Raw genomic sequence first — 25,957 nt, 5'->3', positions numbered from 1 at the left:
CAGCATGCCAGTCGATTGCAAAAAGGCTGTGGGTTGTTTCACTTACGTATTGTGGAAAATGCATGCCATTCTGTATTTCCCAGGGAGAACAATTACATAATGCAATAACACTGGATTAGAAGCAAATACTTACACAACAGAATATACACAGATAGCATTTTAGTTCACAAATACATTAAATGTTTACCCCAACACATTCTTGTCATTCAAGTCATTTACTGAGACTACATACACCTGTGATACTGTCATTATTATGTTTGCAATTGTTTTGCTTGGTCCATTTATTTGGTATATGCCTTTTTCCAAAGACAAGAAAGCCTTATTTTCAAAAGCATATTTATTTATCAAGCAGCAGCAACTCCACAATAAATAGACCAGCAGAGGAAGACAAACTCTTTTTCCTCTAGATCATTTTTGTTTCAAAATTTTTATGTTGATGGAACAGTTTCACAGGTCTCTACAGTATCTCTAAATAATAAAAGCTGTTAAACATAATGACTTATCACAAGAAGATGCATATACAAGACATGAGTTATTAAACAGATTCAAGCACACAAGTAAACTCAAACTACCAGTCATTAAAGCAGGTGAGTAGTTACAGTTTTTCAATATCTAGTCATCAAATCTTAACACCCTCCAGTAAGGCCCCCAAAAATTTCTCCCTACATAAGTGTAGTGAGTTGATAAGGGGCACTCAGCAGGGAAGAGGTGGTGGATCCAGGGAGACAAGCTGTCTCTTTTCAAACCCACAACACTGTATCATTACACTGTGGATTCAACCTCCCCCAATCAGTTACAGAGTCAGATGCAATAAATCCTCAGGGGTTGTTTGCTGCCTGTTCTGTGCACATACAGTTCTGTAGGTCATTGGTGAAAGGGTGAGTAGGATTCACAAGCACATGTATTCTGTTACCAGTGTGAAATCTGCTCTATAGACTCTTAACCTCTTCCCCCCCTTGTAATTAAGACTCCTCATTCTACATGCTTCCCAAAAATCCTCAGCAATACTACTGTCTACAAGAGACAAGTTGATCACCAGAACTGACATGCATTAAAGACAACTGCACTCACCAGGGCAGGGCAGCAGCAGTTCCATACATTAAGAAAGCTACAGCCCACAGCACAGACACCTCTGCATGTGTCAAGAGCATTCATCTCTCAGCCATTCTCACCCCCAGAGTGGGCTGAGTTGTTGTGTTACACACACTTGATCTACCACTGCTGCTGAACAACACACTTTTCACACTTCTACTTTTCTAGACTGCAAAGTGCCCTCTGACCCCACTGGAATTCACTTTTACACCAGTTGTGAGAAACACAAAGGCTGCTGTTCTGCCAAGAGAGAGGCTGGTCAAACACTACTGAAGTTTATGCTATATCTGCACAGGTCACATCAGAAATTATTTACTAGAACCACACAGCTCAGAAAAAAAAATCCAAGCAGTACACATCTCAGACCAACTTCATTTTTCTACTCCCTTTTACTGCAACTAAAGAACCCTTTCAGATTTCTCCCTTACACACCAGAGTGCATATCTGAGTTGCAGGGAGCTCAGTATTTGAGAAGGAGCACTTGCTTACCAATGTCGGAGCGTTCCACGCGGTTGTAGGTGCAATCTTGGGTTGCCAGTTGGAACCGCCTGTTAGTTTCTTTTCACCTGGCTGAGTCCAGTTGACATCACTTCAAATAAAGTGTTTTTTATTAGAAAAGTGGATTTTCTTACTAAACTCCCTCAAGTAAACAATGCTTCCTCTTGGAAATGTGGCTTCTTTTGTAAGCGAAGAAATTAATTTAGCAAAGGAGTTGATGAAAGGTCCCGCAACAGCTTGTTTTGGCTAGGACAAGTATGGCAAGATCTTCAATGTGAGACACCTCAGCTTTATCTGATCTCAGTCAAGTTCTCCAGTATGGGTAAGTTAGTCTAGCTGACTATTCCTGGATCAAGATAGTTTAATTAGGAGCAACTGGATACTGTATTTCTGAATTATTTCAGAGTTGGCACAGATGGTCCCAGTAAGCCTAAAGTTTGCTAAATGACATTCTCAACTTTGCTGCTAGAGCAGATGTTCACTATTGTAAAATACGTCCTGCTTAAAAATTCACTTCTCTGAAGGTCAGCCACAAGTCAGACTGTAGTTTCACTATCTTTAATACAGCTCTGCAAGCACTCAGATCACACAAAGTATATATAAGGTGTGCTAGGACTACCTACAACTACAAAAAACACTGATGAACCGATTTCCTGAACACAGACCACAGCTGAAAGAAATCAGAGACAGGAGGACATCTTTCCTGCTATTATCACTGTCACTATCACACTATCATCTTGCAACAGGTCACAAAAATTCATTATATCTTGTATGAGAAACAAAGTACAATCCCAGACGTGTTAACATCATGTTGTTCCACACAAGTTTGAACCTGTACCTCCTAAAAATTTACTATCAAGAAAACCAAAAGGCTCAACTTTTGATTAAGCATACTCACTTCTTTGTAGTTCCATTTCCAATGCCCAAATCTGTTAAAAAGTAGAAAAAGATACTATTGAAAACCTATTCATTGAGAAGAATTAAACACATGTTTATATGTTAGTGGTTCAATACTTACTGCCCACAAGATTGGCTAAAGATGAATCCAGATCATCTGACACTAATTTGTTAGGTGGTACTTTGGCAACTGGAAGACTCTGGTTTTGAGAGGCCACTGTTGGTTTTAGGAGACCACCTAATTCATCAAAACCTTGGAATGATAGACATAAAAGAAGTTATTTGAACCCCAGGCCTCCCCTGAATGCTATCACACTCAATAGACAGCAAGCTCAACACAATGGCTAAAATACAATATTTAACCAAGTGATGGCACACTATACAAGAAGGATAAACCTTATCAGGCCTCTTGAGAAAATAAATCTTTACTACAGAATGGAGACTTCACTTTACTAGTTTAACCTAAGTGACATCAATTTTCCATGGAATGGATTCACGATTCCATCAAAATTTAACAAAAAATAAACAGTGCCTAAAATATTTCAATCTCATAAAAACATGTATTTGGTTTTTGCCCAAAAAAGAATCTGATGTCAACAGTTCAAAGGCCAGAAAGTATTTCCTTTCCAGATGCTCAAGAGTAGTGAATATGACTGCAATTTGAATTAACTATATATGTTTCAATAAGATTTTAGAAAATTATAAATTAACACTGAAAGAGTAACATGTAGACAAACAAGTGCCAAAAATGCATGGCACAGGTATATGAAATGAAGATGCAACTTTACCTCTTCCAGTAACACTCTACAAATACAGACTTTATTTCAGTTGGCGGGAAGTAAAACCAAAGGCTCTTCACTGTGTGAATTTTTAATGCACAAAACATTTAAGTGAAGGAAATCAATGTAAACATTTCAGCAGACTGCAGATAGAAGTAGTGTGTAAAGAAAAAGTATTTGATTAATTAAGAGAAACTGGATGAAGAATGCTGCTATTGACCTTTTAAAGTCAGCTTTCTTCAGCTGGAACACTGTCATAGCAATATAAGTAAATATAGACTGAGAGATTTATACCTCAAGAATAACAGAAGTTAAAGGACATATGTCATCTATCTTAGTAAGTGTCTTACCACCAGAATCTAGGACAACATTTGAGGATTTGTTTCCAAACACAGACTCAAAGTCAACATTAAGGCCAGCTGATGGCTGTGGTTGAGCAACAGGAGACGGAGTGAACCCTGTGGGGAAGGAGAAAGAAGTTGAATGTTTTTATACAGCATTTTCCATGAATCCACCTTCCTTATGCAAGCCAAGCCACACAGATATGTAGATTATTTAAGTACTGCAGAAAGACTTAAATAAGTCTTTCTTAAGACTTAAGACCTCAAAGGTCCAGATCACACCCTGACACGGAGAAGCATGTAAGAGAAAGAGCTGGAAGCAGTTTATTTGAAGTTTATTTGGAATTACTTCTCCAAAGAATGGTTGTGTCAAAAACTGGACAGATAGGCCATAAAAGATACTTTGCCTCCTCCCAGTTGCTAAGTCAGTCAACCAACTATTCACATCTTCCTTTATTCTTCTACCAAATACTTACAAAAAATTATTAAGGCAATAACCACACCATGCTTCTCCAGGAAAATAAGCTGGCTGGTACAAAATCTGTTTCCAGATAACCTGCCTGAAGATTATTCCCCACCATGTTTTCTATTAGTTGAGCAATTCTTTCAGACACAACTGGAGTAAGACAAAAACCATCCCAAGGTGCCTTTGATTAGAGACTCTTAATTCTAAGAGTTTTAGTGCTTAGTTATTTTTTGAACCACAATTTGCAGGTGACCATGTTTTGCAGGTAAGTTTCTAGGAATTAGTGCAAGGCACAGGGAGTTAAAACCAAGTTTCAACTCCAATTCCTGTCTGAACTTACTCCATTTGTCTCCTACATACCTGTAAAGCAGTCTTCTCCCACAACTTTTTTTCAATACTGTGAAAATTTACTGCAGTGCAAAGCATTGCATGTGATGATTAGCAGTATTAAGCTGATAGTTCAGTAACATGAAAGTGAATACTGATTTGTTTTAAAATTGTTTTTTTAATATTAGAAATGATCACACACACAAGTGTGCATGCAATTCATCTTGATATTCAGGCCATTACACAAGTAATCATTTTTTATGAAAAGCACAAAAAAAAAATTGCAATGCCATCTTGAAAACTCTTCAAGTTTCTTACAGAAATTTTGATGGTATGGAGAAATAAAGGAAAAGTATCACAAATACTTCAGCAGTAAAACATCACAGTGAGCAGAAAGAACTGACCAAGAATACTTTTTGGATTTCCTTTGGCTTGCTGTGACATCTCATTTCAACTTTACTGTTTTCCTGAAATAAGTTACATTCCACCTAAAAATATCAATAACTATGGGATGCTGTCCTTGAACATAAACTTCACAGAACTTTGGATTCCCTACTCCTTCTTATTTGTCTTAAAGGAACATGTAACTCATTACTCAAAAGCACCCTGCTCTAAGAATTTAAACAATGTACTTTTCTTTAAAAACATATCAAAGAAATCAGCATAGAGCAGAACATGGGAAGCAGTTATGTGGGAAAAAACAGGGAGTAAATAAACAGCAAAACAAAATGAGTATCTTTATTACAAGTATACCATCAAGTTGTAACAAGCCATTTCAGAGAGTCTGACCTGTGGAAAGGCATTCCTGTGATGGGATGTCCTGCAACTCTTAAAACTGTGCCTGTACCAACAGAAAACTTGACTTACAAGAGCTCATATTTTGCTTTAGAAAATGGCCTTAACTGAAACAAGTTTCCTTCTCTCACATTTGAGGAAATTTCAAGCTGCATGAAGCTAACGAGATGAGACAAGCCAGAAAAGGAAACAATACATAGGAATTCTTTGAATCAGCCTCTGAAAAAAGATCAAATCCCACTCTTGGTATAAACCACCAGCCCAAGGCATTTTGTCTAACATGGATGTTTTTAAAGGTGCAAAGGTCAGTCTTGTTAATGGAGATCCTTTGAGGGGATAAATCAACAAGACTTGGCAGTAATCATCCTGCTTTTTGGACATGGAACAAAGGGAACGTAGTAATACATAGTATTTAACCTTCTGTTAAATTAAGTCTAATTTCTAATGAAAGACTAAACCAAAACGTGACTTTACGGTACTTCTAAGAACTAGCTCTTCCACAAATCATTTATTGAAGGTAGCAACAATCCCTGTTCCATCTGGTTTACAGAGAGGATCATATGCCACAGTCCACAGCCTGTCTAGCAACTGTCACGGTGGTATTCCAGACCCAGCATCAGTACTGGGTTATGTGTGCAGCTGTGTAAGGGCTGCACGTATGATTAGCCAGTAATTCAATGCAGCAAATACACTTTGTATTACTTCAGTGCACTGTTTAAGAGTAATATATCAACAAAAATGTCACAAGGAGCAAGAACATCCCAATCCCTTTATCTTAAAAGCAATGAGGTAGAGCAAGATGATACTTGTAACATGCAAGTCTTTTATGTGGTATGTAGCAACACGTGAACTACAAGAGGTCCTGAAATGGGGAGATACTCATTTAATGTTTAGAATAAATAAGCCTCAGTTTAGCACAAACTGAAAAAAATATATGCCATTGGTGACAACACACCTAGCACAAGCACATGAATACAAGTTGGATCCACTATAATAATGCACTTCTGTAGCCAATAACATACCTACTAGTTCTAGGCACATGACACATTGGAAGGTTTGTGTTTGTGGTGAGGCTTTATCCCATTACCTACCTCCAAATAGACCAGCTACAGAAGAAGGCTCATTGCGGAAATGAGAAGCATTAGAGTAAGCTTGAGGACCACAAAAAGAGTCTGATAAGGCATATCACACAAGAGAAAAAGCCAGGAAAGGAGAAGAGGGAGAGTTACAGAAAGAGAACCAAGATATACTGTTTATCTGCTACACAAAAATCTAGTTTCAGCAATTTCAGGTCAGTTTATAAATGCACATATACTCTAATAACATAGAACCAATGGAATGAAATCAATACACATCAGACATACAGTACAACACAAGTTTATATAATCTATAACACAAAAGGGGAAGGCATGGTTTCAAAGCTACAGCTAGATTAGGATTTCTGTCTTTGTTCCAAATGCCGTGTTTACACTCTTGGAAGAAATGAGTGTAAAAGCATCAAGGCATTTTTCTTATACCTGAAGTATAAGGATACAGCCCAATAGTGGATTCATATTTGGTTGTCACAAAGGGATTTAGTTCAGTAAATGGATTGTAATGATCTAAAGAACCAGAAAGATTTATTTTAAATCCACATTCATGTTATCTTAGCACCTTGCTTGTGCTATGGCTAAAACTGCGTTTACATTTCACATCTTGATCTGTCAGGTCACACTTTGGTTCTAGATACACCTTTAGACAATGAGACATTGGAAGGGAACGCAACGCATCAATGCCACCCTTCTATAGCAACTACTTATGGGCTGCCATGTGATGGACCAGTGAGTGCCACAAAAACCTATCAGGGTCACATTCACAGCCCTGCTCTGCCACTTTTCATATGACACAACAAATTATACACAGGAATCCTCATTGAATTCAACCCTACTGAAAAAAAAAATAAAAAGGTGTATTTCAAACTATCATTCTAAATGTCCATGAACCACATACATTCTACTGGAAGCGTGGGGAAGACCAACTAAACACATAGGCTAGATTATTTTGCAGTAGTACCAGCTTAAAGTATTTGTATAGTACTGCCTCAGACAAATAATGCTCCCTGAAAACTGTGGAGAGAAGTTCACAGCAAGAGTTCTCATGCTTGATCTTGCTTGCTTTCTCTCTCCACTAACCAAAGGCAAGCTAGGAAACTAGATACCTAAGGTGACAGAGTGTAGGTGAATACCTCTACAGTGATCCCTGTGTTTTAACTCTGTTAACAAGTACCAGAGATATCAAAGGTCTCTTTATTGTAAGAGTCTGGATTCTTCTGTGATCAACTTTAGTGGGGTTCAACCTATAAAAAGAATGCCCTGTTGGTGCAGCATGATTGCCTTTAAAGCTAGCTTTGCTTAAGAACAGAACTGACATGTAATTAATTGATTTTTAGTCTAGGCAAGCTAACTTAATTCTTCATATTGAAAGGTAATTAAATTACTATCTAGGGGCACCAACAAAAATGTTGGAAGGATTTATAATGACAGCCATGCTGAATTATGTCCAAAGTAAGATTTCAACAGTTTTAAGAGGTGAGTCATTAGTTTATTGCCTAGTAGGTAAACAATTTTGAGTAGACCATGCAACAGAATGTGTATGACTTCACCAGTTTTGTTAATGCCAACAAGACTGGGGGGAAGAGGGAAGCATTAAAAAAAAAAATTCTCTCCTATGTTTAAAAGTAAGATTTCAACCTGAGAAAACAAAGTGTCATTTTCTTTTCATTCTCAGGCATATGTAATATTTTACCTTAGAATTCCTAAGCCTAAGAGACTTAGTGTAAAAGTGCACTCAAACAACTGCTTTAACTTATCTAAGTTCCCTCACATCAAGGAGAATCCCACCACGGTAGCCAAGCAAGGATTTTAACACCATTTTCACAGCACAATTACTAAATCAGGTTCTAACAGCACAAAAATAAGCCCCAAACCACCAGCTTTTAGTTTCTGAAAGGCCCCATAAATATACTTTAGAAACTGAAATAATGTTAAAATTTGTAGGAAAAAGGAAATGAGTTTAAAATGGTACTTTACCAACAAACATTTCATGTGTGGGTGTCCTACTGGTGAAAGTAGATACATCAGAAGACACAGACAGATGAGCAGCATCATTAGTTTTTGTAAGGAAAGGATTTAGGTTTGGAATGCCATCATCAACACTATCAACAGTAGCAGAAAAAGGATCTGTCCAATTCCAGAAAGCAAGAGAAAGAAGAAAAGGGAGATGAATTTAGTTACATGCTGCTTCCTAGCTACAGGAGAGTTAGAATTAAGAATCCAGGAAGTATAGTTTTCTCCAGATATTTCTAAACTTCGGATGACCTAGCTAATAGCTTAATTTTCAAGTTGTCCAGAATAATCCGTCCTCTGCTCAAGAAAAATACTACAGATATTAGCTACACATTTAAAAAAAAAAAAAGATTAATACCATCTTGGTCTTCCAAAGTGTGTTTTTCCATAGTGTGTTTTATACTGAAAATTAACATAATGAAAAATAACAATGTTATTCTTCTTTGAACATGATCCCTTTTTGCTTTGCTCAGTCATGTCCTGACACTTGCAGATTCTCTGGATTAGTGAGTGTTTCTTAGCACAACAGAACCCCAGATGCTAACTGAGGAGCTGATGCTGGAGCATCCTGAGGATAGTTTTAAAAACTCAAACAAACAAGAACAATGGAGCTGTACTGTTCTGCCTTCTTCAAACTGTATCTTGTTCTCACTGGGCATCATGAAATTTTCAAGAGCTATGAATACAGCCAGGAAGTATACAGGACAAAAGCACTTTCCTTCCTACCAGCCAGCAGTGACAAGTAGTGTCAAGGAAAATGTTCCTCATTAGAAAACTGTCAGACTGTACTGGGGTATGAATCATAGAATGGTTTGGGTTGGAAGTGACATTAAAGATCATTTAGTTCCAGCCCCCCTGCACGGGCAGGGACAACTCCCACTAGACCAGGCTGCTCCAAGCCCCATCCAACCTGGCCTTGAACACTTCAGGGATGGGGCTTCCACAACTTCTCTGGGCAACCTGGGCCAGGATCTTACCACCCTCACACTAGATTTCTTCCTCATGTCTAACCTAAATCTCCCCTCTTCCAGTTTTGATCCATTATCCCTTGTCCCTTCATTACACGCCCTGGTAAAAAGTCCCTCCCCAGTTTTCCTGTAGCCCCTTCAGGCACTGGGAGGCTGATATGAAGTCTCCCTGGAAACCTTATGAAGGTAACATGGATCTCTGAGTATCACTTCCCAAGGCATACAGGAGAGGTTCAAGGTTTCCTGATGGATGTAATTGCCAAGCTCAATTACTCCTGTATTCCAGAATCCAACAGGATACAAAAGGCAGCTGCAGCAGTGCTTGCTGACAGAAGGAGCTGTGGTTTAGCTGCCTGGCTTCAAAGCACACAAATTATCAATAGAAAACTGAAGAACTCACTAGTGAGATCATCAAGAATTGCATCTAGCCTTATCTGTTTTATCCCAGCACCTAGAACTGCAACTTAGTCTTCTAGGCAAAACCACTATAGAAATTATAAATAGGAGAGATTTCCTGAGTACTTCAGTTTCTGGACTTTTTTTTTTTTTTCCTACCTAGTTAGAACACAGATTTATCCACAACTTTTGTAAATACTACAGTGATTCATACAGTAGCTTCCAACTTTAACTTTTTTCTCTCCCTGAATCTGACCTCTTGATTCTCAGGTAGAAATGTCCCACAGATTGACAACATGTAGATTTCTGTTATATGCAAGTCCTAAAAAAGGTGAAATTTTAGAACCATAAATGCATTATCAATGCATTATTCTTTGCAGGCTTAATACACACTTTGATTTCCTACAAGCAAGACCTGACTTCTCTTCCAACCTGCTCAGTTATGTTGCAAGAATGAGCAAAGTTCCTTAAAAAGCCTTTTGCCTATTCAGTCAGCAAAATGACAGTGTCAAACACTCGTAAAGAATAAGCAGAATAAGTTAATACAGTATTTGCAAGCTGTAACAGTGATACAACTGAGTATTCTTATATACTTTTAGTTATATTACCAGCTAGTGCACTTGTGGACATGTCAATCAGCCAGTCACCTGAAACCAAGTCCTTGCTTTCAGGTACTGCTTAAAACTGTCTGCTTTGAATGCTATTCTAGAAGCTGTAGAACAAACAGATTTGACAATAAAACAGGTCATATTCTGCTTGAATCAACTCCTGCTTGCTTCTTCTGTTTCTGCTTCACATACTTCCAGTTCTATTGGTTCTCCTTGTAATTGGAAAAAATCCAAACAGGTAAGTCACACTGATTATTTCCACGCTGATACATTTGTTTTGCCTCTCAAGTTTAGGTACAAATTGATAGCAGGCAAATATGCCAGACACAGCTGGAATGCTCTCCATACAATCCCAATTAACAGCTCAGATAAAACAATATGAAAAAAGTTAAAAAGGTCAAAAAGTTTTTAACCACATTTCTTTGAAACTACTGTCCACTGGAATTACTTTACACATGCAAACAACAGGACAATTACTACATTCTACTTTCTGTTCCTAAATCCCAAGGTTGCATAGAGAGTTTCATGTGTTTTGACTAGTTAGACAATGTAATTATCAAGATTTTCTCAGAAATGTAATCTGTTCTCTGGCTCTTCACTCATCTGCCTCATACCAATTCCAGCCAGTGCGTTCAGTCTTGTCAAGGCTCAAAACTTACCAATCCTAGTGACAAAGGTAACTGAAAATTAATTGGGTTTGGGTAATTTATGTCCTTGCATTTATGGATTTTAAAAATTGCTGTCTCTCTGACAGTAACACCTCGATGTTCCTAAACCCCAATTTCATCCTTGAATACATATGCCATCTGTTTGTGTCAATGGAATTACTCTGCATCTTCAGGCTATCAATAGACATTAATGCTTCAGGTGCATTTAAAGGACTAATTTGAATTTTGCAAACTTCTACTGTTAAGTAATTCAACTAGAAGTATTTCACCTGAGAAAACAATACCAAAGATTTATCAGTGGCATGTCCTACATTTTGAAAGACGTAAACTGAAAACATACAATAACCGAGCCTACTTCTCTGAGAGATTTTAACCTTGTTAGCTTTAACATTTTTGGAAGTGCAAGACCAAAGACAGCAATCCAAATATAACACCTTTGGAACAATTTACCCTTTTATTACACATCTAAGAGCTGCTGCATAAAACTTATCAGCAACTGATTTTAATCCATTGCAACCTGTAGCTGGGTCAATACTCTTCTTAAAGTCACCATGTAAACCAAATACAATCATCATGTCAGAAAATTACCTAGGGGAGGGATGCTGTGCAGTGGTTAGAGCACAGGACTGGAAATAGTTCAGGTTCCACTCTTGGCTCTGCCACTGACTTGTCGTTTGACTTCAGACAAGTCAGTTAATTGCTCAGACTTCCCCATCTGTAAAATGTGGAAAGCACTTCTTATCTACCTCACCTCTGGGAAGAGAGTGTTCATGTCTGTCAAGCTAAAGAGATTTACTTTCTTTTGATAAAGGTAACACAAAAGATGGTGATTCCAGAATTCGAGCCTGAAATGTTAGCAATCTGAAATTGTCACAGTTAATAAAATCTTAGAAGCATTTAGAAATGTGTCAACAGTTAGCCGATATATCAGTGACTATGACTTGAAGACTCTTAACAGGAGTAACACAACATTGAACAAACATAGACTTTCAGACTAATAAATGCCAGATTGTGATGGGACTTTTGAGAGTAAGATAATTTCCCCTTTTATCTCTCACCCATGAAACAAACAGGACAAGATGAAACAGAAGGTATTTTCCAGAAAGCAAACAAGATAAGCCACAACATTTTTCTCCATTTCTAAACTCTAAGCCTATTAAACACTGACATTTGTATATGCAATTCTCTATGCCCCTAACTGCATCTTTCTCAAAAGATGCTCTTCTCAGCAAAACTAAAGGACAAATAAACTACTTATTTTTGAAGCTACAACATATTGACTCCATCACTCAAAATTGTGCATTATTTGCCTAAAAACAAATGTGAGAAAATATACAAAAAGCAAAGTACAGAGCAAAAAGTAAATAGGAAAACAGAATACACACACTGATTATTAGGAAGTTATGTTAGATAACTGGAAAGATGTTTAGGAAAAGCTATAGCTCATAAGAAGAAATAGTGAAATAGAATTTCAGAAGAGGATTATTCCAATGCCTACAAAACTTACTGAAGCAGCAACTCCCAGTTTTACTAATAATAAAATACAGCATTTTTGCAGGCATCTGATTTATTAAAAAACAATAATGAAATAAATCTGGAAATAACCACATAGTTCAGGAGTTTATTATTTTATCAAGTGTCATTTACGTAGGAAAGTAAAAAAAAAAACACCTTTATAAGAGATTTTTAATCCTCCACCAGTATAACCAACAGTTCAAGCAGGAAATACTTTACCTATATCAGAAGTATTCTGTAACACTGCAAAGCAGCAAAGAAAAAATTACTAAATGCTCTGACACTCACACTAATCCTGGAAGTAACATTTCTGACTTTCTGGAATGCTCTTGCTTGATTCCCTGGTTTAAGGACTTGCCTGCATCTATAAGATAATGTAACATCTCATTCAGTCCATCCTAGCAACTGGGCAGAAAGATAATTTGAGTCTTCTGAAGTAAATTCCAGAGGGAAGAGTTTCTTCTGAATTTTGTCTCTTCACTTAAGAGATCTAACCACAGTTTTTTGCCAATTTGCCTTTGTAGTTGAATTAAATACAGCAAAAAATTTGTAAAGACATGCCTTGCTTTGTTTTCCAAAAATAACTGAACTTTCTTGCTTTCTGTGCATACTTGTCACTACTGCCTCCTTTCAAGCTCCACCCAAGTTCTCCTCTATTATCACCTGCAAATTTGATTTGACATTAAGACAAAATTTAAAACACCTCTTAAAAAAATTCTGTATTCAAGTTCCTGTGTATGCAACATGGACTACCTGTCAGACATCTTCACAGAACTGCTTTCTCACAACCAAGTTTCTGTAGCTTGCTATGTAACTCTTCACGACACCAGTTATGACGCTGACAGGGCTGTTCAACAATTAAAGTAACTCTGCTAAGAACTGTCACATCAAAATTCATTGTAATCACCACATGTTGCTAGGTTGTTTTAATCCATATCCAGATTTGATTTTTTTCTGCTCTCTTCATCCACTTGTAGCTTGTCTTTGCAAGATCTTTGTTTTCAAGGAAGAAAAAGCCCACAAACTAGAGGGAACATCTACAGGAACCTGGCCATAGCAATCAGAACCTTGATCCAATTCAGAATTCTTACCTCCCCAGGTACTTCCTACTTGTGGAGCAGATAGAGGATGTACAGACGGATGAAAAGTTGGCTGCAAATCAAGCAGATCATTTGGCAGCTTTGAAGTGCTACAAAGACAAATTAATACAACTGTTGGAACTACATCAGTTTTCAATACAAGGCAACTGTCTAGAGTCAGAAAAGCTTTGTTACAAACTGGTTACAAAATGGGTAGAACTAAGCCAAAATCCAGAAGTCAGGTGAACTTCACCTTTTCAGTTCTGTAGAAAAGTGTTAATTTAGCAAGCTAAGCTCTATGTTCCAAGTGACTTTTGTCAAAGCCACCTAAGACAAAAAAGACAACCCCACAGCAGGGTGAGAGCATGCTATGTCCAGCAATCTTCAGCAACTTTTAAAATAATCTCATGAAAGCCCTGATGGATGGCAAAGGAGACTGACAGAATGGGTTGCACCACCAAAATGTCACATCTAAATTCCACAACTATCATCTTTCCACTGCTGAAAAACTGGCTTGTACCCATGAGCTATTGAAGAACTCTGAGGAAAGCAAAATATAAGAAGCCTTGAAACACTGTCACACATCAGTCCTGTAACTAAAAACTCATTTTAAGGCACATTTTAGACTATTCTAAACCAAACTGAGACCTAAGAACACCACATGGAAATGAAGGCTGAAGTCTTAAATACAATCACTGGAACAATTTCAGGAATCAGACTGGAAGAGTAAAATTTATCCTCTTGCTAAGAGTTAATTTCATACTTTAAATTTGTCCTGGAAAAAAATGGGGCATTGGTGTTCACCCAGAACTTTTTTAGCATACAAAATGAAGCAAACTTTACACATACAGTCATTACTATGGAGAGAAGCTAAGACCCTGTGGCATCCAAGCATCTTTCAAAATAAGGCTAGCACAAGAGTTTAGAGGCTAGTAGCCACATCTTAGATGTCTCTCTATTTTCTTGTTGTCTCAATCACTTGTGGCATTCAGTTTTTACTATTTCATTTCAATAGCAATTGAAATCACATTTTGCCGCTCCTGCTAACAAGCAGAATGATCTGGTACAGCCCTTTAATGTGAGCAGCAGAACAAAGATAATTTTCAAGGTAAACCTTGTTCAAGTTAATGACAGGGATTAATCATACACATTGCATCTAATAGAAAGCAACTGAACTTAGAAGCCAACATATCCCCTTCACGGCAGCTCCTGCTGCAAAATCTGTTCTTTGCTCATAGCTGTCATACTGCCAGCAACTGAATTAAAACACAAACTATCAATTGTTTTAGAAGAAAATGCTCTTGTCTTCTCTATGTAGCATTTCCGGCTGTTTGAAGCAGCTTTGTCAGATATTTCTGTTTCAGACCTCTCAAGAAGCAAGATCAGCTAGTCAAAGTTACCAGCTCAAAGCACACACCTGTTCCAAATTTTTTGGCCTCTAAAAATAAATTTGAAAGAAAATATTTTTTCAACTAAGTCTGTCAGTTACTAACACTGACAGATTCCCTAGCTCCTTAAATGTGATTCAGCTATTTTTCACAGATTTGGTGTCAAGTAATTTCCTCCAACAGTTTTCTAATGGGCAAAGAAGGCTGTCAAAGTGCTGACTACTTTTAAATAACAGCAAAAAGCTAAGGGAGACAAGTAGATTCTTACGTGAGTTCTAACAGAACAACTAAGCAATCCTTTATGTTTAGGATCACACCTAAAGTAAAAATATACCTTCAGAGAGCTACTTCCTTCTTTACTGATAAAAGCACTGTACCTTCTGCTACTGCTTGATCTGAAGGGTATTTTACAGAAGGAAGATCACACACTTACTCATACCAACAGTTCCTGTTAGACAAAGATCAGGATTAGTGTGCAGTGAGTACTCCTGTACTATCTTTGCAAGTCCTTGCAGACAGAGAGGTTCCAGATACAACTCAAGACTGAAAAACCTGCCTCTCTACTTTCAAACCCAATTTCAGGCTTTTTCTCTGAAAATCTACCAAGCATTTGTTACTACTCTACTTTTAAAGCTCCAGAAATGAAAAATTAAATTCAGTATTATCTTTATGACCTCCTAAACTGAATTTTTATTTTACTTTTCCCAAATGAACTTGGGGACAAAGTATGTGTGATTTACAGTTCAAATGTCTGGCCCACAAACTAAAAACAGCTACGGAGGCTATCAGCAGTTGGTTCTTAACAGACACTACTCTGCAAATGGATGATGAAACCACACTTTTAATATTACCTATGGTAATAAATTATCCTTCTAACAACTTTACCCAAAATATCATTTCTTATCACATCACTAATGTACTCTAGACCCAACCAACCTTCTGCAGTGTATACTCTGCAGCAGAAGTTTAGAGGAAACCGCAGCTGCAGTGCATCTCACAGTAAAGCAATACCACTAAGCATACCTGTTTGAAGAGCCAGGGGTAGAAAAAATATCAATGGCTGGTGTAGTCATTATGCTTCCTGTTGCAGTGGACACAGGGGAAGCTGCAGTTGTTAAAGAGGTATGAGGTTTCTTTGCAAGTTCTTTTAGACGTTTCTCCTGTTAGGAAAGTGAGCTGGCATCAGAAATCCAGAAACAACACTTGCGTATATGACTTTGGAGGTAAGTAAAGCAGAACTTAAAGAATTCTTTTTACTTACTCCACACACTAGTATCTGCTACTTATAATTACAAAGTCAGTGATTCCACAAATCCTCCATAAACTATTTTAGCAAACCCTCTACAAGTTGTATGGTGTATGGACGTAAGATTCTACTTTCAGCACTTTGCCAACAGCACATATTCAATATTAATAACTCTCTTTTTTCCCTTTGCTCCTTTAAGAATCCTAATAAGCTATTAACAAGAACGTAAGAAAGGTATTTTCAATTAGAAAGGTTGTATGCTTACCTTTAAAGCTTTTAAGCGAGCCTGTTCTTCCTCTAACGCAGCCTGTTTTTCCCTTTCATCAACTTTTGTGAGGGACAGGCCAGTGCTTGCAAGAGAAGAGACTGCATTGGAAAGGGTGGTAGCCCTGAAGTAATTGGACAGGAGAAAAGCTGGCTGTTAATAGGTGACACGTGATAGGAACATCTGAAAAACACTTTGCTTGTATCCACCCAGTCTCCTTCTGAACTCTTTGTAATGTTGGTTATATATTACACAGGACTAAGTGGTAAGTTGAACTGAGATACACTGTGTGAGCTGAAAAATTAAAACACCTAGAAATCATGCTGTCTGCTCTTACCCACTGGAGACTGGATTTTTCCCCCTGAAATGTTTCCTGTCCAAACTGCACCACAGAACTCATCTCTGAAGCTTTTGCTGTTTGCCTAGGAAGGCATTATTTGTAGGTACACGGGAAATTCTGATAATCTGGGCTCCAGTTTGAATTGTTGCTAATTTAACAGGTTTACTTAAGGCACTACCAATGCAACTAGTACAACCCAGAGGAAAAGTCTGGAATTTTATCCTGTTTAAGAGCATGCAAAAGGACTTAAAACACTTGACTTTTAAAACAAACTAATCTTACAAAAGAAAGGAAATATCCTGCAAAGCAGCTAACAAAACGGTGCTAAACCTTAACACTGTCACTACTGGAAAATAAAAAAGAACATATAAAACATTACTGCCTGATTTTTTGAACATGCAACAGAAATGCTGTTTAAATTTTAAAAAAGCTTAATACGGCAAAATCAAACAATGAAGACAGTTGCCTAGAGGACTTCTCTAGATTGCATTTTGGGTTTCAGCAAGCATTTAAAATCAGTGACTGCCTCCACATTTAGAGTATGGCTTTAATCCCAAATTACTTTAAAAATCCATTCCTAAAGTTAAGGACTTCTGGAAGCATTTTCTTGCTTTTGACAAAAAAGGGATTAGAGTTGAGAAACAAGAGTTTAAGAAAATTAATAAATGTTACATAACTTATAGAAGTCTAATTATTAACATAAAATGAACATTTGCAGGTAAGTGAAAAAAGGAGGTTAGATCTTAAAAACCTAACTACTACATGAGGGATTCTACAGCAAGTGCTTGCACCTCTGTAGATTCCAGTTCTGTTGACATGGAAGAAGCTGTCTTAAATACTCAGGAAAAGATAGAACAACTTGCTAATCTCTCATTGCTAATAAAATATAATCTTGTCTTCAACAAAACCTACACAAGCCTTGGCTTATAATGAAGTAGAAAGCAATGGATTTAACATTCGATTCATCAGTTGTTTACAAGGACAAGGGCATAAGCACCTGATTGCAGCTGTGGAATCTTTTATTTTCTTCCCTTCTAGAGAAGCTAAATGTTGTTCCAAAGCATCAAGAAGGCTACTCGGTGCCTGCAAAGACAGACATCAGAGAACAGATGTGAAGAATCCAAGGTAAAACAAATCAGCAGTTAAAAGACTTGTAGAGAATGCAACTGTAGGGCAACTGGTAGAACAGCTCAGAATAACTTATACCACATCTTGGCATCTTGCACACATCTAATTACTTCAACTATCAGGTGATGTACTCTCCTCACTACATTACTCTGTCATAATGACTCACCAAGTTAAGTAGTGAAATATGTCAAGAAATGTTAAAATTAACAGCTAGGAAACAGTAAGCAGACAATTGGAAGCAGCCAGTATTTCAGGAGACACTAAGAAGGAAATTGTACCTAAAGTGATTTCTATGTGTATGCTCTGCAAGCCTTCACCATGGTTTGAATGGGCATCCAGCCAAAAGGCAAGCTTGCTAAAAACCACAGCTTCATAATATCATGTAAAAGTTTCATTATGTGAACTCAGATATAAATTGCATCTTCAAGCATGATAGAAATCAGGTTGTCTTAAAACTTAATTATATGACAGAAATTATCTATAATATTTTACAATGGGATCACGGCATAGAAAAGCCAGGCTCTGACAGAGATTGCATTTTATCACAAACTTGGAATTAACTTGGTCACAACATATGCAAGAAAGTACAAGTGAATGCCATAATGCCAAGGTTTTTTGATTATGCAACCCCAAAACAGACATGTCCTGGCAAACCCATAATAGGTTTACCTACCTGTGAGAGATCTGGTATGTCTCCTCTGTCAATTCCAACTTGCTGTAATAAAACAAATGAGCTTTAGAACCTGTTTGCTTTGGTGTAAGGTAGAGATGCTCAAAAAGCAAACAACATCAAGATGAAGTAACGTAAAAAGCACAAACCTGTCCGTAATACGCATTTTAAATCTCCACAATGGTTATAACAACATGCTGTTAAATGTATACACATTTGAAGTAGGTGTATTACAGAGATACTTAAACAGATAAAACCTTAGAAATAAAGCCAGTAAGAACCAAATGTTTCTGAATGTTAAGGCTACAGAATTTTGCCTATTCCACTATTCATGTGGCAAATCCTCAGACCTACTGATATAGAGCATGTATTTGCTAAAACAAAGCACCTTCAAAGTTTTGTAAAGAAGCTATTTTTTTAAAAGGCAGATCAGACTTATGTAGTTAAGAAAATTTTAAAATGCATATTTATACACCCTCCTGAAGTAAAAGATCAACCAGTCAGCATTTTCTAGTCAGGTTTTTCAATACAGTCCTCAAATGAACTAATCACCAGGGGAGAGAGTGAAAGATGGCCCTTCATGGAACTGCAATTAGGCTGGAAGGAAGAAGTATTTGCTTTATGAGAAAACTGGCACTTCATAAGTTTTTTCAAATAAAGGGCAAAGTTTGGCTGACTAGAGTTTACCTCTGCAACTTTAAGGAACTCTGAGATCCGTGTCATTCTAGTGAGGAACTTCTTATATATATCAAGGCCTTCTTTGCACTGGTTCTTTTTCATATCAAAGTATTTTTCTATAAACAGTAAGAATACTTGCATTAAGAAACAAAGCATTCTGCAAAGGATACGCAAAGTAAAAGCATATAAAACAAGACAAACAAAATGCCTGCAGATCTGATTTAGTATATTAACTGAAGAAGTCACAATGCCTAACTTGCACCAAAAGACAGAAGCTCCCTGGAACATGAGCTAATGATCACACACAGGCAGTTACACCTTACCATGCAGATACTACATCTCAAAAGCATAAGCATCCTGAAGAGGGCAATCGGGTTTAAGAATAAGTAACCCAAAGAAAAGTAGATTCATATTCTTAAGGAAAAAAAGCACTTTTACAATCCAGCAGTCAAACATCTACTCTATTCCACTGGCCATATATCAGGCAAGATTTTAATATCCTCTGCCAGACTGATGCCTCTGCTATGGTGCAGCCTATAACGAGATGCAACAGATTACAAAAGACCTGGCTGAAAGCTAGCGGGTCCCACCCTCCTTCTTACAATAGTGCTTTGAAGGTTTGTTTCTATATAAAGCTTCACTCAAAACATGAGTGAATGACACTGCATGCCAGTTCTTACAGATGGAAAAGAAGTATACAGGGGCTTCAGACTGGAAGCATGACTTTTTCACTGCCTAATTCTGGATTTTCCTTTCCCTTTTGCAAGCACTGGGTAACAACAGCAATCAGGTAGCCTGATCCAATCACAGACTGCTCCCCTGCATCTCCAGTGTTTGCAAGCGAAAGGCTCAGAATTTTTAATTCCCCTTAAAATATAATATACACTCTAGAACATATGCCAACCAATCATTAAAACCAACCAATCATTAAAGTTTTGATTGCCAATCACAAATGCTGTGACTGCAAATTTCTCACTGACTGTAACTCATTTCGGTTAAAAAGAAATAAAGCCTGACCACCTTTCTTAAAAAGAAACAACAAACCGTCAAGATCATGATTCAGGTTTACCACGCAGTTCAGTAAGACAAAAAAACCCAACCAAAACAGATAGTGCAAGAAAAAAAAATGAAGGAAATCTTGATTTGGGTTTGCTTTTTTCAGATATTTACCCCTCCCTGCACACAATGCAATGGAAAAAGTAATTGTACAGGAATACCTCAGAAATAAATCTCACTTGGAAGTAACTGTAATCACAGAATCACAGAATTTTTTTGCGTTGGAAGGGACCTTAAAGATCATCGAGTTCCAACTCCCCTGCACAGGCAGGGACACCTCCCACTAGAATGGGCTGCTCAGAGCCCCATCCAACCTGCCCTTGAACACCTCCAGGGATGGAGCCCCCACAACATCTCTGGGCAGCCTGTTCCAGTGTCTCACCACCCTTACACTGAAGAATTTCCACCTGATCTCTAACCTAAATCACTCTTCTGTCAGCTTAAAACCTTTACTCCATGTCCTCTCAATATTTTTGTTTTACAGTAAGATTATTTCTACTTATCAAAAAAAGAGGAGCTCTTTGCAGTTGCTTACTGAGCTCCCTCCCTGAAGTTTAACATTGCAGAAAGTAGTTATACTTACCCAGGAGGTTAATAATCCCTTCATTATATGCCGCAAACAGTCTAATGGCATCTTTGAAGAGAAGCATGAAGGCAGCATTGATTACACCATTTGTAAGTTCATTGCTGTTGACCTAGGAAGGTTAGAAAAAAGTTAATTTAACTGAATTGATCCCTTATTGGAAAACTTCTAGTTGAACTCCAGTGCTCTATCCCAAGGCGTGCTTTCCAGACTGGCTATTAATGGAAAGTAGCAGCCTAGCAAATCAACACAGGATCACTCAGCACAGAATTAAATCAAATCCCTTTGGCAGACATTTCTGTTCACTAATGTTAACTTTAACTAACATAGCTAAAAGACAGAGGGCAGAAATAATCAGCTTATAAGTGAACAAACCATCCTTATGCAATGTTGCGCTTAACAACAATAATTTATATCATATCACAGAATGGTTTGTATTGGAAGGGACCTTCAAGATCATCTATTTCTAACCCCCCTGCCATGGGCAGAGACACTTCCCACTAGACCAGGTTGCTCCAAGCCCCATCCAACCTGCCCTTGAACACTTCCAGGGATACGGAAGTGCATCTTCTCTCTGCAATCTGTTCCAAAGTCAATAGTATGTTAGACATGTACATGCTGATAAACTTACATTGAAGTCAAGAAGTGCATCCATTTGATTTTGTATAATTGGCATAGTTTTTAGGAGTTTTTCTGTGCTCATTGTTCTCATCACTCCATCAGCCCTGTTGTGCAGAATAAAAGAAAATTCTTCACTTGAATTTTGAAGACAATTGTTAGTTAGAAACATAATGTAGAAAATAATTAAATTATGGCTATTCAAAGCAGGCATTCCAATGTTTAGGAATGCTGTCTAGCCAACACAACTATAATAACCACAGTGTACAAAAGCAACAACTTTTATTTGACCAAAATATGAATCCAAGATGAATTTTTATTCAGAGGAAATGAAACTGATACTGCTCAGAAATACAGCACTCAGTTATTATTTTGTCAGTTTGGATTATTTTCTTTTCAACTAAAAGCAGTACGGAAGAACAAACAAATACAGAAATACGTGTTTCAAGATTTTTCAGAAAAATTAGAGACTACATGACACTTCCTTTCAATGGCTGACTACCAATATTTGGGGTTTTATTAATTGCCCAGTTTAAATAGACTAGGAGCAAAAATACCCAAGAAAAGCAACCACGGAGGAAGCGATTCAGTCACTTCAGTGGCAAGAAACAACTGCTTTCTGTGAGATAAATCAGACAGCCTTGCACTTCCATCAGCATCCACACAGCAAACCAAATGCTTCCTGTCAGTGGAAATCTCATAGTGCAACTGCACAGAAAGGCTGTGGCTGGTCTCCAGGCTGCAAGGCCACGAGGAGCACACTGCCTCCAGCTTACACTCCTGCTGCATACTTCCTCCCTCCTAACAGCAACACGGCAGGGCATGGGAGCAGAGCCCCTGAGAAAAAAAATGAGGTAGATTTCTGCCACCAGAACAGTCATTGCTGCTGGCTCATAGAAGGCCCTCCAGGCAGGAGAATGGGCTAAATAATTCACCTCATTAGGCCCAAAAAAACCTGATCACAAAGCAACTGGGAAACACTCTAGTGTATGTGTAGCCACCTGACCATCCTGTGCATAGAAATCACTGTTTTATGTTGTCCAGCCATTTCTAAAGGCAGAAACTGTGGAAGGAGCTCAAGCATTTCCCTTTTACTTTGCCATCACACTTCAAAACAAAATGGACCGTATGACACTAGCAAGGGGGCACAAGGCATTTAAACAGTGCTCTCAGGCCAATTTCAAATGTTTTTTTCAACACTACTGCAATATATCACTAGGCAGCCCAACACTGCAGTTAACTCAATTAACAGTTTTAGGCTGAGATTCTTGTGAGTTAGTTAAGAATTAACTATTAAGCATCGAGCTAAATTACCCTGTGTATGAATGATAAAAGATGTCCCAAAGTAAACTAGAATTATGTTTTTAAACTTTAAAAAACTTTGAATCAAGAGGTAACAGACAAGGTTGGAAAGACTTTCAACCATGATGAGTACATTCCCTCCAGCCTTCCCAATACACAAGATCTCCAAATTCCATTGTTCACTGCAACTGCAATTTACCCAACTGCTGGTGCTCTGTACTGTGTTATTTTACATGTAAACAGGTAACTAATCTCAAACAATTGGTTTATCTTAAAGGAGCTCACCTTCCATAGAAAATTTTAATTCCTTTAGACAAATTCAAAATAATATCTACTACAATGTTGTGTTAACATAGGAATTGCATTACGTTTACAAAAGTAGTAAATTTCATACAGACATTTGGGGAAAAAAATAGAGAACCACCAGGAAGGCCTGGGAGGTGTTTCACAAAACATCATTTAAACATTCCAGAGTTAGAAACACGAGTAAATTGCATAGTCACCTATGCTACATGCAAGACAAAGGAACTTTGTGATATATTGTGGAAGACTGATCTAAACTTCTACTTTTTTTATGTATACTTTGATGCAGACCATTTCTCATTTCTTTGTATTAAATTTCTAATGTTTAAAGAAGCAAAATTACATCAAATGAAGTAAAATTTTTTTGCAGTTCATGTAACAGGGCAGTTGAGCCCTTGTGTGTCATGGGAGACACTCAACTGCTGTCTGTACTAAACTGGAGCCAACATTGGTATTTTCCACTTGAATAACAGGACGTAAGATAAAGCCTTAGTATAAACAAAACAAAAATTCAGTCCTTACCCTCTTTTTACTTTTGTGAAGTCAAAAGCCACTTGTCTATAGGAAACTGCCTTTTCATTCAGATATCTACTATACCGTCTGATAAACGTTGACATGTCATAGCCTACAAAACAAGTTTCAGAAGCTTATTATGTACGTGGTCAATTAAAGAACAAGAACCTTTCTCTAAATGAAGTCCAAGGTATTAACACATGACAGCTTAATTGTATTTGTGTGATTTTGTACAGTTAATCTGTGCTACATAGAACAGGGTACGTCATTCACATTCACCATATAAATCTAACAGACAATACTGCAAATATCTATCAGATCTGAACTACGTACAAGTTTATGCTTCACTTCCTAAGGAAATTACTTCCAAGGGGCAAACCAAAGTATTTTATGCAAGTTCTCTTATACTGTGATAGAAAATAAATCACATGATGCATTCACAAGGATGTTCACATCAACTCCACAAAAAATTCTCTCATTTACAACTGAACAGAAAAAAAAAAAAGGCATTGAAGGAAACATTAAGAATGACAGAATTTCCTCTGTGTTAAGACAGTGTAGGTAGGAAATACTTTGGTAAGTACCAGTCTAAGGACACAGACCAGGACAAAAATCTGTTCATACTCTCTATTGAGACCATGGAAGTTAAGACTCAATAAAACGAGGCAACTTGCTAGATCATTGATTCTCACTGAGAAGGTTTCTGTGCCCAGGAAACCACTCTCTCTGACTGCTTTGAGGCAAAAAATTAGAAGCTGCTATGTAAAAAGTGATGCCAAAAGTAAGAAACCACCACAAGAGGAAAAAAACCAGACCAACCAACTACAAGTATGATGAGAACTGCACTGAATTACAGTGTAACAGGTTGGAAGGGTATTTCAGTTGAAAAATCTGAACCAGAGAGAAATTTATTTGCCCACAGAGTTAATCTGGAAGATGGATGGAATGGTATTTGAAAAGTTCCTCAAGTAGCTAATTGATTCATTTATTTTAAGACAAAGTCTTGCCTCACTGACATTCTGGTAACTCATGCACATATGATGCTTTTTTTTTTTTAATTTAAATATACAAAATACATTTCTTCAAAAGGAGAAATTTCTTCGAGAATAGGAGGAATACTAAGTCAGACCTGCTTAGCTAAGAAAGTTAGAAGCATGCTACCAAGTTGTAATGAAAGACTCCTTACCTTGCAATCCACTTTTGTCTAGGAAATTGCTCAAATTAAACAATGTGTTTCTGGACGCCAGATACTGGATAAAACGCTAGAAGGAAGGAAAAATGGGAATGCTCTTACTATATTACCAGTGATCTGGAACTGGGGTAACAGTATTAGAAACATTTTTTTATCCAGCTTATGAAATTCAGCTTTTATGCTTTAAGACTGATTTCAAATCTGGAATCTACTACAAAAGTTCTGCTAAATTTTCAAATTAAGCTAGTAGTTATTTTTAACGTAAAAATCTGTGAACAAATCAAAGTTATATAGATATTGCATGAAGGCCTCTGACTGAAAGACTTCATTTGTTTTAAGCCACAACTGGACCTGAACACTTGTGAAAAAAAAATCCCCCCCTCCCCCAAGATGTTATCACTTTACATGCTCCCAATTGTATCACTCACTTCAATTTTTTAAGTTGATTTCATTTTACCAACTAGCAAAGGCCATCTTTACTCAGCATACAACTGTAGTAGTACTTGGCTTAAATATGAAAATAAGATGAGGTAAGGATTAGTTTGCTTACAAATTAAACTTTAAATAACCATAAGAATTATATAAAACAGTATCACACTTAGTACATCTTATTAGTTACATATAGTTCTGAATTATGTTTCACAAAAATGATGCTATTTTCATCTTGTAAAGACACATTTGAGATCACTGGCATCACATTAGTTTAGTAGAAAAAACAATTTTGTCTCATCAGTCATTGGATAGAGAGCTGCTACAAAAATAAACCGATCACACACTCGTAATAACATTTTGACAGAGGGAAAACTAGTTCTGATTCATGTAACATACTACAGAATTATTTTCATTAGCATCAATACGTAGGTTACAAAGAAAAAAGACTGGAGAAGGGTAAGACACTCCGTAATCAGCTATAAATTAATTAAGCAAATGCTGGAGGACCAAACATTTTTCAGTTGTGTTTTTGTTTTTGTTTTTTCTTTTTGTTTTTTTTTTACAAAAGGGATTTACAAATTCTCTATACATTTCTAAACATTTTTGTAAGCACTCTATTTCCACGTTCGTTCTTCAAGTACTATTTCTAGCTGTGAAAAGTTTCATCTTGACCAGAAATCTCACCCTTATTATTTCTGTAACATACTTTG

At 37.2% G+C, this 25,957-nt stretch overlaps 1 protein-coding gene across 14 annotated transcripts in view; it reads right to left on the bottom strand.

Annotated features, from left to right (window-relative positions):
• Positions 1 to 25,957, bottom strand: part of PICALM (phosphatidylinositol binding clathrin assembly protein) — a 67,358-nt gene that overhangs the window by 12,487 nt on the left and 28,914 nt on the right. For 4 of the 14 annotated variants that reach the window (XM_051620607.1, XM_051620636.1, XM_051620625.1 and 1 more), the window contains 17 exons: positions 24,810 to 24,885; positions 23,633 to 23,735; positions 21,519 to 21,612; positions 20,888 to 20,999; positions 19,258 to 19,364; positions 18,574 to 18,615; positions 17,770 to 17,855; positions 16,433 to 16,556; positions 15,945 to 16,081; positions 13,546 to 13,643; positions 8,264 to 8,413; positions 6,287 to 6,367; positions 3,617 to 3,724; positions 2,609 to 2,740; positions 2,489 to 2,519; positions 1,582 to 1,681; positions 47 to 70 (listed from right to left, as the gene is read on the bottom strand). In XM_051620607.1, coding sequence (XP_051476567.1) covers positions 47 to 70; positions 1,582 to 1,681; positions 2,489 to 2,519; positions 2,609 to 2,740; positions 3,617 to 3,724; positions 6,287 to 6,367; positions 8,264 to 8,413; positions 13,546 to 13,643; positions 15,945 to 16,081; positions 16,433 to 16,556; positions 17,770 to 17,855; positions 18,574 to 18,615; positions 19,258 to 19,364; positions 20,888 to 20,999; positions 21,519 to 21,612; positions 23,633 to 23,735; positions 24,810 to 24,885 — 1,605 coding nt within the window. Of the gene's footprint in view, positions 1 to 46; positions 71 to 1,581; positions 1,682 to 2,488; positions 2,520 to 2,608; positions 2,741 to 3,616; positions 3,725 to 6,286; positions 6,368 to 6,712; positions 6,797 to 8,263; positions 8,414 to 13,545; positions 13,644 to 15,944; positions 16,082 to 16,432; positions 16,557 to 17,769; positions 17,856 to 18,573; positions 18,616 to 19,257; positions 19,365 to 20,887; positions 21,000 to 21,518; positions 21,613 to 23,632; positions 23,736 to 24,809; positions 24,886 to 25,957 lie in introns of all 14 variants that reach the window. The other 10 variants (XM_051620615.1, XM_051620664.1, XM_051620655.1 and 7 more) reach the window with 6 other exon arrangements.

This window comes from Apus apus, chromosome 1, assembly GCF_020740795.1.
Source record: "Apus apus isolate bApuApu2 chromosome 1, bApuApu2.pri.cur, whole genome shotgun sequence".
Lineage (NCBI taxonomy): Eukaryota > Metazoa > Chordata > Aves > Apodiformes > Apodidae > Apus > Apus apus.
This window is presented reverse-complemented; position numbering and strand designations above follow the sequence as displayed.